Source organism: Grampus griseus (genome assembly GCF_964374135.1).
Source record: "Grampus griseus genome assembly, chromosome: 1".
NCBI lineage: Eukaryota > Metazoa > Chordata > Mammalia > Artiodactyla > Delphinidae > Grampus > Grampus griseus.
The window spans coordinates 139769261-139788902 of NC_139017.1; the positions used below are offsets into that span (position 1 = coordinate 139769261).

At 36.7% G+C, this 19642-nt stretch overlaps 1 protein-coding gene across 9 annotated transcripts in view; it reads left to right on the top strand.

Moving 5' to 3' along the window:
* Window positions 1-19642, top strand: part of TUT4 (terminal uridylyl transferase 4) — a 149778-nt gene that overhangs the window by 122029 nt on the left and 8107 nt on the right. For 5 of the 9 annotated variants that reach the window (XM_082667510.1, XM_082667513.1, XM_082667515.1 and 2 more), the window contains 7 exons: window positions 3423-3500; window positions 3652-3829; window positions 4129-4176; window positions 4265-4347; window positions 16309-16424; window positions 17354-17577; window positions 18197-18297. In XM_082667510.1, the coding sequence (XP_082523636.1) occupies window positions 3423-3500; window positions 3652-3829; window positions 4129-4176; window positions 4265-4347; window positions 16309-16424; window positions 17354-17577; window positions 18197-18297 (828 nt within the window). The remainder of the gene's footprint in view (window positions 1-3422; window positions 3501-3651; window positions 3830-4128; window positions 4177-4264; window positions 4348-16308; window positions 16425-17353; window positions 17578-18196; window positions 18298-19642) is intronic. The other 4 variants (XM_082667511.1, XM_082667517.1, XM_082667512.1 and 1 more) reach the window with 2 other exon arrangements.

The window sequence follows — 19642 nt, forward strand, 5'->3', positions numbered from 1 at the left end:
GGAGTTCTTAATCATCCATCTGTTCCTCCTCATTCTTGGCACAAAGTGGATTTGCAAGCATTGGGGTGGATCAGGTTCTAATTTCTTAGGTAGGTGGTTATTTTGAGGTAGCTGAGAAGCATCAAAATTGTTTGGAAAATCACATATTCTGATTTCACGTAAACTTTGATAGTCATGGCAAAGAAGAGTATCACAAAATAGCAAGCCATATGTGCGTGTCAGATGGCCTTAGTAAGTTTTTAAAAGTTCTAATGAATGCATGTGGTTTTAACAGCATTTCTTTCCCTCTTTTAAACAAATAGTGGGAGAGAAATAAAACATTTAAACATCCTTTCCTAACAGAAAAATTTAAGTTGCTTGAATCTATGTTGAGTGATGTTTGTTTTTTAACAAGGTTGTTCACTATAGGATATTTAAAACTTTGCATGAATTAATTAGGCCTGCCAAGGCCAAGATAATTCTCTGTATTAGTCTAACTTTAAATTTGGGGATCTTAAGCTTAATTGGCCCAGTAATATTATAGCAGCCATTTGCTATAATTTGCTGTGACTTTGATAGAATACTGTGATTAACCCAAATGGAACACAAATTTTGTTTTCATTGTGGTTTGTCTCTGTTCTCTCATTATGTTACCCATGGATGAGGAACCATTGAGGCAGCATGATATAATGGAAACAGCGGTCAGAGCATGATTTTGGAGCCAGAGATAACTGGTCTGAATCCTAATTTTGACATGTGGCCTTCAACAAGCTGCCTGACTGCCACTAGTCTGAATTTTATCATCAGCAAAAATGTAATAATAGTAGTATTATTTCCGTGTTGATATAAGGAACAGAGACATCAAATGCCTTTGAATGTAGTAGATGCTAAAGTAGGAATTTATAAATGGTGGTTGCTCTTATTATTAATTTTATTATTATTATTATCATTAGCAGCTTTATTAACATTATTATTGGAAAAATGTAGGTAGGATTGCTGTAGCCAACTTCAAGAACTGTTCCATTATCTGCTTAACAGACAGTGATGGATGAAATGAGAGACAGTCCATGGGATGTTTTCCATCATAATGAGCTCTGATTGTGGGGGGCTTTGTGATACATATGAACTGATGATATATGGATTTTTGCTTCTGGCCTTTTTTGCTTGTCATATGGGACCCCTTGTCCATTGCTCTGGCATCATTTAAGTATTGATCATTGGCATCGATCAACTTTTAAGGGTAAGGATATGTTTAATGAAGCTGATGATCTTTGACTCCATTTGTAATTGAACCTAAACTTTAAGTGACTGGGTGTAATAAGTAAGGCTCTGCTAAGAGTGTTTTTCATGATCAACAATACAGAGTTCTTTAGGTCAAAAGGAGTTTTCCTAAGCAGAATAATTTTGCTGTATTCCAGCAATCATCATAAGTAAAAGTAAATTTTCACATAAAAATTAATACTAAGAGAGGATTAGGGAGTGTTAGTGTCACTTGATATTATGAACTATGTTTTCTTAGCTTATATCAGCTTAAAAATTGCAACTGAATGGATGAACCTTGAGGACATTATGCTAAGTGGAATAAATGAGTCACAAAAGGACAAATACTATATAATTCCATTTATAGGAGGTACCTAGGGTAGTCAGATTCATAGAGACAAAGTAGAATGGTGGTTGCCAGGGGCTGGCGGGAGAGAGGAGTGGGAAATTATTGTTTAATAGGTTCAGAGTTTCACTTGTATAAGATGAGAAGAATTCCATGGATGGATGGTGGTGATGGTAGCACAACAATGTGAATGCACTTAATGCCACTGAGCTGTACTCTTAAAAATGACTTAAGATGGTAAACTTCATTATGTGTGTTTTACCACAACTAAAAAAATTACAATTTAAATATAGCAGTAGATATATATATAGCTTATTATATATATAAAATACCATAATAAAATAAGAAAATAAATATGGAAATGTGCAGGGTCACTCCTTGTACAAACTTGTTTGGTGAGGTTTTAGAGAGAAGGCTTGAGTGCTTGAGTAGAGGATGATTGCTATTGAGAGAAAGAAAAGAGAGAAACAGAAAGAGAAGGTAAATGTGTTGTGTGTGTGCAAAAGAAAGAGAGGCTAGTATTAGTACTTCTAAGGGCTGAAACAGAGTGGAGAGTTAGGCACTATGAAATATGAGAGTTCATTAAAACAGGTGGCAAATCAGTGATTAAATGCCCTCCAAAACCCACAGGTCATTTACTGTGTTATTAGCCAGCATAATTGGGTTTGGATGTTGGTTGTTTCTCAAAAGTAAGGATTCTGTTAAAGTAATCAAGGTCTAAAGAGGCAGCTTGTATAATAGCATCTTAATCTATGAAGGAGCCATGGGGACAACCTTATCTAGTGGTTTTAAAGTATGTTTTGGTAAGCTCTAGGAGCTCAATAGTGTATATGTGAGGAGTGGAGGAAGGAAAAGATAATGTATAGTTTTCTCCACTCAGGCTTTTATCAGAGTACCTCTGTTTTTATCTGTTTTACATGTTGAACTTACAGGAAGGTTCCATTTTAGGAAGGGGTTCTACAGCTTAAAAGAAAAATAAAATTTGAAGAAAACTGACCTAATTAAGCTAATCTCTTATTTTCATTGGGAAAACTGAGGATTTGGAAGGATAATTGTCTTGTCCAGAATCACTACTTGGCAGGACTAAGACTAGAAATGAGGTCTGCTGACTCTGAATTTACTCCAACTTTTTACTTTATTGCATCTCTTTCTTAAAACTCCTATACAAAATAAGTCTCAAAATTGCTTGTAGAGGTCAGTTGTGCCTGTACAGTCACCTTGTGGAATTCTTCTAGTAAAGTAGCATTACCTTCCCCCCTTTCCTTAGGACAGTGAATTACTACTCATAATTAATCATGAAGATTTCACGATCTTTATCAAAATGTCAAGGAAAGCTACCTAATTTTCTGTTTTAAAAAATCAGTGTCCTGGCCCTTTTCAACCTCATCTGATACAGATAACTGATTAAAGGTACTAGAGCCCTTCCCCATAACAAATAGCTTCTTCAATTTCCTTTAAGGTGTACAATCAATAAGTATTATCTCTTATGTATTTCTGTGTCTGTGATCCTTTGATGAAAATGCTGTTTTCATCTGATTTTTCTTTAGCTTTACTTCATTAAACTTGGGCTGGATGTGTTTTGATAGCCAAATAGATAATATCAAATGTATCGTTTGGAGAGTCTGAGGTTCTTAAGATATCCTTTCCGAGCTTTGGTCTTTCAGATACATTTTATTCATTAATAACTTGACATCAGATTATACCATCTTGACTGTTTCTTTTGGAATAAGTGCTTCACTATGTCTATTATACGTAAATTCTAAAATGATATGAGGGTATTTAGGCTTTTAGGTTGGATGGCTTGAAATCTAATAGTAGAATTGATTTTTTAATGCAGATCTTTGATGGAAAACAGATTCCACAGAGAATGGTTGATGGATGGAATGCTTTTTTCTTTGATAAAACAGAAGAACTGGTAATTTTTTCATAGTTTTTATGTTATGGAATGCTCACAGATGCATGTTAGGATTTGCATAATTTAATTTAATAATTTTACTTGGACTTGGGGGTCCATACTTTGGATAAGTATAGACATGTCTCTCTCCTTTCTTTTTTCTCACCTGTAGAAAAAACGTTTACCTTCACTTGGAAAGAACACAGAAACATTAGGAGAGCTTTGGTTGGGACTGCTTCGCTTCTATACTGAAGAATTTGATTTCAAAGAATATGTAATTAGCATTCGGCAGAAAAAGCTATTGACAACTTTTGAGAAGCAGTGGACATCCAAATGCATTGCTATTGAAGGTAATCATTCAGCTGATATTAATTCAGGAACAACATGAAACAGAGCAAAAGAGAACAAAAAGCCAGAGTTTTATTTGGCCAGTGACACTGAGGGGAAAACTGAAACACATTAGAATTTGGAAGATTCTTCCTCTTGGTTTTTATCAGTTTCCATCCTTTAATCTATAATTATAAAAGAATAATTTTCTGACTTTGATGGTCTGAGTTACGTAGAGTTAAACTCTAGTTATGGCTACTAACTATATTTATGTTACAACGAGCATAATTCTTAAATAAAAAATAAAATATTTCTTTTCTAGACCCTTTTGATTTGAATCATAACCTTGGTGCTGGAGTTTCTAGAAAAAGTAAGTTTTAAATATAGAAATCCCCTACTTTTAAAGCTCTTACACATTAAGGTCTGCATCTTTATTGTTTTTCTTCTTTCTTCAATAGTGACCAATTTCATCATGAAAGCATTTATCAATGGAAGGAAACTTTTTGGTACCCCCTTTTATCCACTCATTGGCAGAGAAGCTGTAAGTTTACATAATTTGAATTCTGAATCTTTTCTTTTTCCTTATAGAATTTTTTTTTTTTTTTGTAGTACAAGAAACCTAATCCTGTTCCAAGTTGGTGTTATTTATTTGGCTGTGCCGGATCTATTTGTTCTTATTGCACTTATCATAGTCTATAGTGAGATATATATTTGCTAAATTTTGTTTATTTATTTAATCTATTTGTTAAATTCTGTATCCCCCACTAGACTATATAGCTCCCTGAGGACAGGGTCCATGTCTGTAAGGTTCACCATCGTATTTCCAGTGCCTGTCATAATTTCTGGCACATAGGATGCATCAAATAAACATTTGTTGAACAAATGCAGGTGGATAGTCAAGACTCAAGATCCTTTAATTTTGAATGTGAGGTTCTGCCTACTGCCTCTCTTCTGTCTCTAGAAATCTTGATGAAAATATAAACAGAGAGGTCAACACTGAAGTAATACTTTATTTGCTGAGGCTTCTGCTTGTAATTTTGGTGTAGCCCTTGGTAAGCTGAATTAGCATGGAACTAAGAGGATTCTTTTTGCCTGAAATGGGTGGTGTAGCGTCCCCCATTCCTCTTGGTCTTACTCTGGTTTTGGGTTGGTTTCTAATGGGAGGATGTCACAGTTTCACAGTGAAAGAAATGAGAAGAAATCTCAAAAGAGAAACCAGGTCTCTGTTTTTGCATAATGAATATCCTTGATCTTGTTCAGTCCAGTTTCATCACTCTTTCTTGGGTTGTGGGGTAAGAAAAGCAGAAAAAATCTAGAGCTTTTTCCCCGTGGAACATTTTTGATAGTCCTGCCTAATAGGGGGTGGGGGGGATAATAATTATAATGGAAATAAAATAACAGGAAATTTGAAACAACACAAAATTCTTGCAGGAACAAAATGTCTAACAAAAGGAAAATACAACAGTAATTTTACTAACATATTAATTAAAATAGCAGTAAATGAAAAGCACAGTCAGATCACAACAAATCTGGTGATGCACTGATAAAGCATTTTACCTGAAAATTGTGGGAACTCTATTCGTGTGTGTATGTGCATATGTTTGGTAGGAACCTAGCAGTTTCGTGCAGTCAGACTTTTTAGTAAAATACTAATGTAGTGTCCTCGGTAAATTGGAAATGTGCTAATTTAGTCTGTGAATACAAAATTTTAGTAACTCTTAATTATTCAGTATGTTATAAGTAGTCGTCATAGATATCAGACTCTTTGGTCTTGAATGTGATTTGGTGTAAGAACCAAACATCAGTTTGGAGCCTGTCACAAAGGGCCTGTGGATCTGCCAGTCATCTTTTAATCTACTTTATTCTGTTATAAAGTCAATATGTGGTATTTTATAGCTTGGATATACCAGTTTAACTATTCTCCTTTGATGGACATCTAGGTTGATATCAGTGTTATAACTGATATAGTAGAAAAATAACCTTGTTACATAGTCTTTCATGCTTATATTTTCCATAGTAAAGTTTATTCTTTCAACACATATTTACTGAATTTCTACCATTTACCTATTTCTCTGCTATGTACTGGGATTATAACAGCATACAAAGTAGATGTGTTTCATCCCCTTAGATTCTAATGAAGATGAAGACAAGTATATTTTCTGTTCTTTCACCTTTCTTGCTCACTTGAACATTCCCACTTCAACTGTGCTTCTATTCACTAGGTCCTCCGACATATTGACACATTTTTTCCCCATCTATCAGCTATCTACTGTCTTCATTTTTTCCCCCATTTAAACAGATTCCCTGGTACCTCCAGCATATACCTTATATTCCTTTGTACCATTGTCCTTCTTTTGCACCATTATGTGTTTAACCTTAACATGAACTCAGCCATCCACCGTCTCTCTATGCTTGGGCTAAGCACTGATGGAAAAAAATCTTAAAGCTAGGCAGTTTTATTTATATAGCACAACTATAAATTAATGTTCATCAGCCTCAACTGGACTTTAAATACTATCTGAGATTCTTACTACATTTCTTTAGTTACCTGTGTCTCGCATTCAATAAAACTATTTCAGATTTTATTTATTTTACTCAAAATTCAGTACCCATTTTGCTTTGTCCCATCTTTCTACTCTGCCTTTCTCACGCTCACATGTTTTCCCTTTGAGACAAAGATGATATTAGATAGATAGATACTCCTTCAACTTTCTGCTACCAGATCTATAAATCTGCTTACATCTTCAGATATCTCTTCTTTTTTTAAAATTTTATTTCATTTTGGAGCATAGTTGATTAACAGTGTTCTGTTAGTTTCGGGTGTACAGCGAAGTGATTCAGTTATACATATACGTGTATCTGTTCTTTTTCAAATTCTTTTCCCATTTAGGTTTTTACAGAATATTGAGCAACGTTCCCGTGTTATACAGTAGTAGGTCCTTGTACAGATACATACAGTTGGTTATCTATTTTAAATATAGCAAAGTGTACATGTCAATCCCAAACACCCAATCTATCCTTCCCCCCGACCCTTCCTCCCCGGTAACCGTAAGTTGTCTAAGTCTGTGAGTCTATTTCTGTTTTGTAAATAAGTTCATTTGTATCATTTTTAAAAGAATCTGCATATAAGCAATATCATATGATATTTGTCTTTCTCTGTCTGACTTGCTTCATTTCGTATGATAATCTCAAGGTCCATCCATGTTGCTGCAGATGGCATTATTTTGTTCTTTTTAATGGCTGAGTAATATTCCATTATATATATGTACCACATCTTCTTTATCCATTCACCCGTTGATGGACATTTAGGTTGCTTCTGTGTCTTGGCTATTGTAAATAGTGCTGCAGTGAACATTGGGGTGCATATATCTTTTCAAATTATGTTTTTCTCTGGATATATGCCCAGGATTGGGATTGCTGGATGTTATGGTAACTCTATTTTTAGTTTCTTAAGGAACCTCCATTCTGTTCTTCATACTGGCTGTACCAATTTACATTCCCACCAACAATGTAAGAGGGTTCCCTTTTCTCTACACCTTCTGCAGCATTTATTGTTTGTGGGTTTTTTGATGATAGCCATTCTGACTGGTGTGAGGTGATACCTCATTGTAGTTTTGATTTGCATTTCTCTAATAATTAGCAATGTTGAGCATCTTTTCTTGTGCCTCTTGGCCATCTGTATGTCTTCCTTGAAGAAATGTCTGTTTAGTTTTACTGCCCATTTTTTGATTGGGTTTTTTTAAAATTTATTTTATTTTTGGCTGCATTGGGTCTTCGTGCTGTGCATGGACTTTCTTTAGTTGCAGTGAGCGGGAGCAACTGTTCGTGGCAGTGCACAGGCTTCTCACTGCGGTGGCTTCTCTTGTCACGGAGCATGGGCTCTAAGTGGACGGGCTTCAGTAGTTGTGGCTCATGGGCTCTAGAGCTCAGGCTTAGTAGTTGCGGCGCACAGGCTTAGTTGCTCCACAGCATGTGGGATCTTCGCGGACCAGGACTCGAAACTGTGTCCCCTGCATTGGCAGGCGGATTCTTAACCACTGCACCACCAGGGAAACCCCTTGGTTGTTTGTTTTTTTGATATTGAGCAGCATGAGCTGTTTGAAAATTTTAGAGATTAATCCCTTGTCGGTCACATCATTTGCCAATATTTTCGCCCATTCTGTGGGTTGTTTTTTCATTTTGTTTATGGTTTCCTTTGCTGTGCAAAAGCTTTTGAGTTTCATTAGGTCCCATTTGTTTGTTTATTTTTTTATTTCCATTACTCTAGGAGATGGCTTGGGAAAGGTATTTCTGTGATTTATGTCAAAGAGTGTTCTGCCTATGTTTTCCTCTGAGAGTTTTATAGTATCTGGTCTTACATTTAGATCTTTAATCCATTTTGAGTTTATTTTTGTATATGGTATTAAGGAATGTTCAAATCTCATTTCTTTACATGTAGCTGTCCAGTTTTCCCAGCACCATTTATTGAAGAGACTGTCTTTCCTCCATCGTGTAGTCTTGCCTCCTTTGTAATCAATTAATTGACCATAGGTGTGTGGGTTTATTTATGGGCTTTCTGTCCTGTTCCATTGATCTATATTTCTGTTTTTGTTCCAGTACCATACTCTTTTGATGACTGTACCTTTGTAGTATAGTCCAAAGTCAGGGATCCTGATTCCTCCAGCTCCGTTTTTCTTTCTCAAGATTGCTTTGGTCATTCAGGTTCTTTTGTGTCTCCATGCAAGTTTAAAATTTTTTTGTTCTAGTTCTGTGAAAAATGCCATTGGTAATTTGATAGAGATTGCATTGAATCTGCAGATTGCCTTGGGTAGTATAATCATTTTGACAATATTGATTATTCCAATTTAAGAACATGATATATCTCTCCATCTGTTTGTGTCATCTTTGATTTCTTTCATCAGCATCTTATAGTTTTCGTAGGACAGGTCTTTTGTCTCTATAGGTAGGTTTATTCCTAGGTATTTTATTCTTTTTGATGTAATGGTAAGTGGGATTGTTTATTTAATTTCTCTTTCTGATCTTTTGTTGTTAGTATATAGAAATGCAAGAGATTTCTGTGTATTAATTTTGTATCCTGCAATTTTACCGAATTCATTGATGAGCTCTAGTAGTTTTCCGGTAGCATCTTTAGAGTTTTCTATGTGTAGTATCATGTCATCTGCAAAAGTGACAGTTTTACTTCTTTTCCAATTTGGATTCCTTTTATTTCTTTTCCTTCTCTGATTGTCATGTCTAGGACTTCCAAAATTATGTTGAATACAAGTGGCGAAAGTGGATATCCTTGTCTTGTTCCTGATCTTAGTGGAAATGCTTTCAGTTTTTCATGGTTGAGTATGATGTTAGCTATAGGTTTGTCATATATGGACTTTATTATGTTGAGGTATGTTCCCTCTATGCCCACTTTCTAGAGAGTTTTTATCATAAATGGATGTTGAATTTTGTCAGAAGCTTTTTCTGCATCTTATGAGATGGTCATATGGTTTTTATTCTTCAATATGTTGATGTGGTGTATCACACTGATTGATTTGCATATACTGAAAAATCCTTGCATCCCTGGAATAAATCCTACTTGATCATGGTGTGTGATCCTTTTAATGTATTGTTGGATTTGGATTGCTAATATTTTGTTGAGGATTTTTGTGTCTATGTTCATCAGTGATATTGGCCTGTAATTTTTTTTCTGTGTGTGTGGTATATTTGTCTGGTTTTGGTTTTAGGGTGTTGGTGGCCTCATAGCATGAGTTTGGTAGTATTCCTTCTTCTGCAATTTTTTGGAATAGTTTCAGAAGGATAGATGTTTTCTCTGTTTGATAGGATTTGCCTGTGAAGCCATCTGGTCCTGGACTTTGGTTTTTTGGGAGTTTTTTATTTTATTATCATTATTTTTTAATATTTATTTATTTATTTTTGGCTGCATCGAGTCTTAGTTGAGGCACGTGGGATCTTTTGTTGCAGCGTGCCAGCTCTATTGCGGCACGTGGGCTTCTCTCTAGTTGTGGCACATGGGCTCCAGAGCATGCAGGCTCAGTAGTTGCAGCACACAGGCTCTCTAGTTGTGGCACGTGGGCTCTGTAGTTGTGGCGCGCAGGCTCCAGAGCGTGTGGGTCCTGTAGTTGCAGCGTGTGGGCTTAGTTGCCCCACGGCATGTAGAATCTTAGTTCCCCAACCAGGAATCGAACTTGCGTCCCCTGCCTTGGAAGGAAGATTCTTAACCACTGGACCACCAGCGAAGTCCCTGTTGGGAGTTTTTTAATCAGTTTCAATTTCAGTACTTGTGATTGGTCTGTTCATATTTTCTGTTTCTTCTTGGTTCAGTCCTGGGGGATTGTACCTTTCTAAGAATTTGTCCATTTCTTCCAGGTTGTCCATTTTATTGGCATATAGTTGCTTGTAGTAGTCTCTTATGGTCCTTTGTATTTCTGTGGTGTCTGTTGTAACTTCTCCTTTTTAATTTCTAATTTTATTGATTTGAGCCCTCTTCTTTTTTTTCTTGATGGGTCTGGCTAAAGGTTTATCAGTTTTGTTTATCTTTTCAAAGAAGCAGCATTTAGTTTCATTGATCTTTTCTGTTGTTTTCTTCTTTTCTATTTCATTTATTTCTGCTCTGATCTTTGTTGTTCCTTCCCTTCTACTAACTTTGGGTTTTGTTTGTTTTTCTCTGGTTGCTTTAGATATAAGGTTAGGTTGTTTATTTGTGATTTTTCTTGTTTCCTGAGGTAAGATTGCGTTGCTATAAACTTCCCTCTTAGAACTGCTTTTACCTGTTCCATAGGTTTTGGATCATTGTGCTTTCATTTTCATTTGACTCTAGGTATTTTTTTATTTACTCTTCGATTTCTTCAGTGATCCATTGGTTGTTTAGTAGCATATTGTTTAGCCTCCACGAGTTTGTGTTTCTTACAGTTTTTTTCTTATAGTTGATTCCTAATGTCATAGCATATGGTCAGAAAAGATGCTTGATGTGATTTTTTTTTAATTAACTACTTTATTTTATTTATTTTTGGCTGTCTTGGGTCTTTGTTGCTGCATGTAGGCTTTCTCTAGTTGTGGTGAGCAGGGGCTACTCTTTGTTGAGGTGCGCAGGCTTCTCATCGTGGTGGCTTCCCTTGTTGCGGAGCATGGGCTCTAGGCGTGTGGGTTTCAGTAGTTGTGGCACACGGACCCTAGAGCACATGGGCTTCAGTAGTTGCAGCATGTGGACTCAGTAGTTGCAACACGCGGGGTCTAGGGATGCAGGCTTCAGTAGTTGTGGTGCATGGGCTCAGTATTTGTGATTCGTAGGTGCTAGAGTGCAGGCTCAGTAGTTGTGGCACACAGGCTTAGTTGCTCTGCAGCATGTAAGATCTTCCCGGACCAGGGATCAAACCCAGGTCTCCTAAATTGGCGGGTGAATTCTTAACCACTGTGCCACCAGGGAAGTCCCACTTGATATGACTTTAATTTTCTTAAATTTACCAAAGCTCATTTTGTGGCCCAGCTTGTGATCAGTCCTGGGGAATGTTCCATGTGCACTTGAGAAGAATGTATATTCTGCTGCTTTTGGATGGAATACTCTGTAAATATCAATTAAGTCAGTCTAGTCTAATGTGTCATTTCAGGCCTGTGTTTCCTTATTGATCTTCTGTCTGGATGATCTGTCCATTGATGAAAGTGGAGTGTTAAAGTCCCCCACTATTATTGTGTAACTGTTGATTTCTCCTTTTATGGCTGTTAGTATTTGCCTTATATATTGGAGTGCTCCTATGTTGGGTGCATATATATTTATAATTGTTATATTTTCTTCTTGGATTGACCCTTTGATCATTATGTAGTGTCCTTTGTCTCTTGTAACAGTGTTTATTTTAAAGCCTTTTTTGTCTGATACGAATATTGCTACTCCAGCTTTCTTTTGATTTACATTTGCATGGAATACCTTTTTCCATCCCCTCACTTTCAGTCTGTATGTGTTCCTAGATCTGAAGTGGGTCTCTTTTTTGTATCCATTCAGCCAGTCTGTTTCTTTCGGCTGGAGCATTTAATCCATTTACCTTTAAGGTAATTACTGATATGTATGTTCCTATTGCCATTTTCTTAGTTGTTTTGGATTTGTTTTTGTAGGTCTTGTTTCTTCCCTTCCTCTTTTGTTCTTTTCTCTTGTGATTGGATGACTAACTTTAGTGTTGTGTTTGGATTCTTTGTGTGTGTGTGTGTGTGTGTGTGTGTGTGTATCTGTTGTAGATTTTCGGTTTGCAATTACCATGAGATTTCAATTAGCAGTTTACATATAAACAAGATTGTTTTAAGTTGCTGGTCTCTTAATTTCAAATGCATTTCCAATGTCCTGCATTTGTGCTCTTTTCTTCGCACAATTGCTGGTTTTGACATCATATTTGTGTGCAAATAATTTCCTACCTTTACTTGTTTCTAGTAGTGGCCTTTTCCACTTAGAGAAGCTCCTTTAGCATTCATTGCAAAGCTGGTTTGGTGGTGCTGAATGCTGTTGGCTGTTTCTTGTCTGTAAAGCTTTTGATTTCTCCATTGAATTTGAATGAGAGTCTTGTTGGGTAGAGTATTCTTGGTTGTAGGTTCTTCCCTTTCATCACTTTAAATATATCATGCCACTCCCTTCTGGCCTGCAGAGTTTCTGCTGAGAAATCAGCTGATAACCTTATGGGAGTTCCCTTGTATGTTATTTGTTGCTTTTCCCTTGTTGCTTTTCGTATTTTTTCTTTTTCTTTAATTTTTGTCAGTTTGATTACTATGTGTCTTGGTGTGTTCCTCCTTGGGTTTATCTTGCCTGGGGCTCTCTGCCCTTCCTGGACTTGGGTGACTGTTTCCTTTCCCATATGAGGGAAGTTTTCAGCTATTATCTCTTCAAATATTTTCTCAAGTCCTTTCTGTCTCTGTTTTCCTCTGGGACCCCATAATGTGAATGTTGGTGCATTTAATGTTGTCCCAGAGGTCTCTTAGATTGTGTTCATTTCTTTTCATTTTTTTTCTTTATTCTGTTCCATGGCAGTGATTTTCACTATTCGGTCTCCAAACTCACTTATCTGTTCTTCTGCCTCAGTTACTCTGCTATTGATTCCTATATATTTTACATTTTTCATTTCAATTATTGTATTGTTCATCTCTGTTTGTTCTTTAGTTCTTCTAGGTCTTTGTTAAATATTTCTTGCATCTTCTCAGTCTGTGCCTCCATTCTTTTTTCTAGATCTTGGATCATCTTCACTATCATTACTCAGAATTCTTTTTCTGGTAGATTGCCTATCTCCACCTCACTTAGTTGTTCTTCTGAGGTTTTGTCTTGTTCCTTCATCTGAGGCATACTCCTCTGCTGTCTCATTTTGTCTTGACTTTCTGTGATTGCAGTTTCCGTTCTGCAGGCTGCAGGATTGTAGTTCTTCTTGCTTCTGCTGTTTGCCCTCTGGTGGATGAGGCTGTCTGAGAGGGTTGTGCAGATTTCCTGGTGGGAGGGTCTAGTTCCTGCCCTGTTGTGGGTGGGCCTGGGGCTTGTCCCTCTAGTGGGCAGGGCTGTGCTCAGGAAGACTTTAAGCACCCTGTCTGTTGATGGGTGGGGCTGTATTCCCATCTGTTGGTTGTTTGGCCTGAGGCGTCCCAGCACTTGAGCCTACAGGCTGTTTTGTGGGGCTAGGTCTTGGGGAGGAAATGGAGTCTCCAGGAGGGCTCATGCCAATGCGTGCTCACCAGAACTGCTGCTGCCAGTGTCTTTGTCTCCTCAGTGAGCCACAGCTGCCCCCCACCTCCTCCGGAGACCCTCCAGTACTAGCAGGTAGATCGGGCCCAGTCTCTTACGAGGTCACTGCCTTTTTCCCTGGGTCCTGGTCCGGCATGGGATCTTGTGTATGCCCTCCAAGAGTGGAGTTTCTGTTTTCCCCAGTCCTGTGGAATTCCTGCAGTCAAACCCCACTGGCTTTCAAAGACAGATTCTCGGGGGGCTCCTCCTCCCATTACCAGACCCCCAGGCTAGGAAGCCTGATGTGGTGCTCAGGACTTTTAATTCCTGTGGGAGAACTTCTGTGGTATAGTTAATTTCCAGTTTGTGGGTTGCCCACCCAGCAGATATTGGATTTGATTTTTACTGTGATTGCACCCCTCCTACCATCTTGTTGTGGTTTCTTCTTTGTCTTTTTATGTAGGGTATCTTTTTGGGTAGGTTCCAGGGTGTTTTTTATTTTATGTTTTTGTTGATGGTTGTTCAGCAGTTGGTTGTGATTTTGGTATTTTTGTAAGAAGGGGTGAGCTCATGTCATTCTGCTCCGCCATTTTGCTGGCCAATCACCAGATATCTCTTCTTTATCAGAGACTAGTCCTTCTATATGCACTCTAGATCCATTTGTATTCTCTTTACCTTAAATCTTCAACTTCTTCATCTGTGAAAAACATTTTCAAAGATGAAATACTTAAAAATATAATTGCAGATTAGCATTAACAAATGAACATTTGCCTTCTGTTTTAATGATAGGGAACACTAACTTTGAACCCCAGTTAAGCAAAATGGCTCCCCCAGAAAGTATCCTTTTTTTTCTAATTAATAAACTTATATAAAAAATTACACTCTATTATTGTTAGTATATTTTGAAATTCTTCAATAAAAAAATTTGTGAAAATTTGCTTTCTCTTTTGTTATATAAGTACCTACATAATACCTTCAATTTTACCACAGCACCTAAAATTTTAACTTTCTGGCTCTTTACAGAAGAAGTTTGCTGACCCCAGGTCTAGGCCACATTAACTAGGACGGTGGGCTGAAGAAAGAAGAATATCTAAAGAGATAGATATTCAGGAGTAGAATGGATACAACCTGGTGATTAATTAGAGGTGATGCGTTAAGGAGAATAAGTTCAGGGTGATTCCTAGGTTTCAGCCATAAGCAACTGGGTGAACTGAGAAAGGCCTTCATTTTGTCCTGTCAGAAAATATGATGATGAAGATTTTAATTAATTACATTGGTTTCATCAATAGTAAATGTATAGAATTATATTGCATCCTTTTTTAGAAATAGAACTTTACTGAGAAATAATTCATGTACTGTACAGTTCATCTATATAAAGTGAGCAATTCATTGGTTTTCAGTATATCTGCAGGATTGTGCAACCATCACTACATCTAGTTTTAGAATGTTTCGTCCTCTCTCAAGGAAACTCCTGTCCTCATTAGCAGTCAATCCTCATTCCTTTTTCGTCTCACAACTGTAGATTTGCCTACTGTGGACATTTTATGAAAATGGAATCAAAGAATATGTAGCCTTTTGTGACTGGTTTCTTTCATTTAGCAGAATGTTTTCAGGGTTCATTCATGTTGTAACGTGTATCAGTACTTCATTTTTTTTTTTATAGTTGAATGATATTCAGTTGTATGGTTATATTATGTTTTATTTATTCATTCCTATCAGTTTGTTGGAAATTTGAATTGTTTCTACTTTTTGGCTATTATGAGTAGTGCTGCTGTGAATATTTGTGTACCAAATCTTGTGTGGATATACGTTTTCATTTCTTTTGGATGTATAACAGTAGAATTGCTGGGTCATTTTGATAAGTTTATGTTTAACTTTCTGAGGAGCTGCCAAACTGTTTCCTAACAGAGCTGTGCTATTTTATATTCCCACCAGCAATATATGAGGGTTGCAGTTTTTCCACATCCTCACCAATACTTGTTACTGTCTTTTTTCTTTTTTAATAGCCATCCCAGTCAGTGTGTTTCTTATTACTTTATCCCTGACATTAGATAGATTTAAGGAAGAAATCAAAGAGTGCTAAGTGGACATGTTCTCTTGCCATCCAAAGATATGGGTACTATCAGGAAAAACTAGTCTCTGTGATAGTGCAAAACTGAGGTAAAGCTTAGAAGCATAAACAAGGTAGTAGGATAAAGCAAAAACGAGCCTGATTCTTCTAAGACTTGGGAAAATGATTTAATTCTTACTGGTTCTCTACAGTCTTTTTAGGTATATTCTACTTTATATAGTAAATGTTATATATTATTGAAATGTTGAATGCAAATCCAGTGATATTTTAAATAAACTAGAGGATTGATTTCTTTACATAGAGGTCTTGTAAAGAGAATGATTCCTTTCTGGAAGTAGGCTGGTGGGGCAGAAAACATGAGCTTTGTAATCAGGCAGACTTAGCTTTAAATCCTTTATCTGCTACTTACCAGCGTTTTTCTGTGGGCAAACGACTTGAATTTTCTGAGCCTCAGTTTCCTCATCTATAAAATGAGCATGGAAATAATATCTACTTTCATTGAGATATTACACAAAGATGCTACAGATGAATGAGCAAATAATGTGGCTGTGTAGTGGTTAGCACTGTTAGCAGCTGTGATATTGATGATGATAATTCTGAATCTTGTTTTCATATCATGGTTTTAGTTCAGTGAAATATTTGTTGGTATTTATTTCCTTTTTCAAAAAATCACTTTTGCGTCTTAGTCTGCTTTCCATTTGGATTCAAAAGTTTTTAGTGATTTTTTTCCTAGTAAAGTTGTATTTTCTCCCTAGGAGTACTTCTTTGATTCCAGAGTACTAACAGATGGAGAACTGGCTCCCAATGATCGATGTTGCCGTGTGTGTGGAAAAATAGGCCACTACATGAAAGACTGCCCTAAAAGGAGAAGGTTGGCAAATGATTATGTATCAACATTGCAGGGAAAATAAATGTGAGACAAATTGAAGCTATGACTGTGTTCAGATATGTTTAAGTTGAGAAAGTTCAGGGCTTTCAGTTGAACCTTTAGGTCAATATATGTTTGAGTGGCATTTTGTGAAAGAGTGGGATTTATTTCTGGTACAGTGGTGTCTCATGATATTTATTTGTTCATTTATTCATTAATTCACTCAGGTTTTTTTTTTTAACTGAAGAAGCATTTATTAACACCTACTGTGTGCTGGAAACTGTGCTAGAATCGAAGGGGAATAAAAGAACAAGATATGGGGTTCTTGCTGAGGACCTCACAGTTATGAAAACCAATAATTAAAATATAATTAATTGAATCTTTGAGGTATATGCTGTGAGATATGCCTATATAATATTTACCTTAAGGAATATACATCCTCTGTGCCCCCTGAAAATACATCTATGAAATATACTTTACTACGTTCTATATACTATGTTAATAGGCCAGGATAATCCCTTCTTTAGTCATCAAGTCTTGCCTAATATAAAGAGCTTAGAACTTTTCAGACAGAGTAAACTCCTAGTTTCCGTCACTGCTCTTTGTTAAATTTAGAGAAGACACTTACCTTCTCTAAACCTCAAGTGTCTTCCTCTATAAAATGGAGATAGTAAATACCAACCTCTAAGGATTTGTTACAAGATTAAAATTTGATACTAAATATTAAAAATCGATATTGTATTATAAAACTACTAGAGTACCCAGTTTCTGCCATATGAGTAGGTGTACTATAAATGTGAGAACCTTGCCTTCAAAATGATGCATGAAATGATGGGCACATTAATCCCTTTATTGTGAGACTCTTGTATAGTTTAGTTTGTTCTGTAGTTCATTCAGTTTATAAGTCCCTAGCCCCACATTATTGGTATCAGCAGTTTACTGTTTAGACTAAAGAAGAAAGACAGTGAAGAAGAGAAGGAAGGGAATGAAGAGGAGAAAGACTCCCGAGACCTTCTTGACCCCCGAGACCTCCACGACACTCGAGACTTTAGAGACCCCAGAGACCTCAGATGTTTTATCTGTGGAGATGCAGGACATGTGCGAAGGGAGTGCCCAGAGGTCAAGCTGGCCCGTCAGAGGAATAGCAGTGTGGCAGGTAAATAAAAAGGGCCAAAAATAGTTTCTGGTGGAAATAAAGTCATTTATGTTGGTGTCATTCTAAGGACCCTGATTATTCTCTATTCTAAACATAGCTGTATGATTTTGGACCTTAACAATCTATCAAAGAGAGAGAGATTTTGGGGGGAACATATAGGAGAAATTATATCTCTTCCCACTGCTTTTATGAGAGAGGGAGATCTGTTCCTGTTATGTATCACAAGGAATTTCATGAATTAGAAACCCAAATGAGAGTTTATTGAAAGAAAAAAACAAAATATAAGTGATGATTTCCAGTTATTCAGATTCTTATTGCAGAAGTTATTTTCTTAAATAAATATATTGTCTCCTTTAGAAAAGCAATATGACACTTGTTCTTGTTTCCAGGACCAGTGTATTTTTTTTTTTTTAATGCTCTAAGGATTGAGAAATGGCTTAACAAACAAGAAAAAAAATGAGTTGTTAAAAGTCCTTCACTAACATAATCATAAGTTTAAAAGTCCAAGTTTATAAAATCTCAGATTTGAGACTGTTGTACTGAAGAAGAGAGTTTATTGATTGTCGTTTCTTTGTTATTTTCTTTATCTGTTGAATTTCTTTTTGATGTCTTCTCTTAGCAGCCCAGCTGGTCCGCAATCTTGTAAATGCCCAACAAGTGGGTGGTTCAGCCCAACAACAAGGTGATCAGTCCATAAGGACTAGACAGTCCTCAGAATGTGTAAGTACTCTGCCTGTAGATGGGTTGGTCTTGGCAGGAAGATAGTACTAATTTTGGTAGGTGATAGGATCTTTCAGATTGGTAAATACAATCTTCCAGATTACACAGTGCTTTATAGAGGTGTCCTTGCTAGGCACATCAGCTAGAATGAGCATTACTTTTGGAGTAATGTAGATCTGGGTTTATATCTATGGGCAAGCTACTTAACTTCAGTGACCCTATTTCTTATTTGTAAAATAAGGTAACTACCAAATAAGGTTGTTGGTTGGATTAAAATGAGGTGATAGGGCTTCCCTGGTGGCACAGTGGTTAAGAGTACGCCTGCCGATGTATGGGACACGGGTTTGTGCCCCGGTCCGGGAAGGTCCCACATACCGCGGAGCTGCTAGGCCCGTGAGCCATGGCCGCTGAGCCTGCGCATCCGGAGCCTGTGCTCCGCAACGGGAGAGGCCACAGCAGTGAGAGGCCTGTGTACCGCAAAAAAAAAAAAAAAAAAAAAAAAATTAGGTGATAATTTTGATGTTTAGCTTTTGCATAATGGAAGAATATGAGTACCATTAATTAAAAATAGACCCCAAAATTGAGATGTATTAAGGGTTTAGTACTGTTAGGGCAGTACATGCATGGCACTTCACTTGCTTGAAATTTTGTGTGTCTTCTCATCGCTGATATGGATACCTAGTGAAATATATCCTGTGAAAGATGGAGTATTTAATTAGTGTTCAGACTCACAGGTCTATTAACTTTGCTGAGTTGCTCTAACCTTTGTCTAAATCTGTATTCACCTTGCACTTTTTAAATTAATAGTTAAATACTAACTGAATGCTTACTCTAAATCTGACACTATGCTTTTAGTGCTTCACACGTATTATCACATTTAATCCTTTGAATGGACATGTGAAGTGGTAGGTATTGGTATGATCAAATTTTACAAATTGGGAAGCTGAGAATAAGAAAAATTAAAAGATTCAAACCCAGGTCTGTGTAGCTTCAAAGCTGTTACCTGTTAAAACATGCTAAATCTGATGTGATCTGTATTTTAGAAAAAATTCTTAGAGAATTTGAAGAGCAGCAGTAGGGCTTGTCTTGGAAAAACATTTAGGAGCCCACTAACCCTACCTCAAACATTTGAATATGTACTACTATGGGCCTGACAGTTTCATAAAAGTTATATAATAACAGTTATATTAACTAATATTTGTTGAGTGCTATGTGCTGTATATGCATTCGTTCTTCCTGTTTCTTATTAAAAAATATTTTTAAAATGTTGAAAAATTATAGAAAATAATAAACATCCATGCACTACCACCAGGTTTTAACAATTCTTAATGCTTTGTTGTTTGTT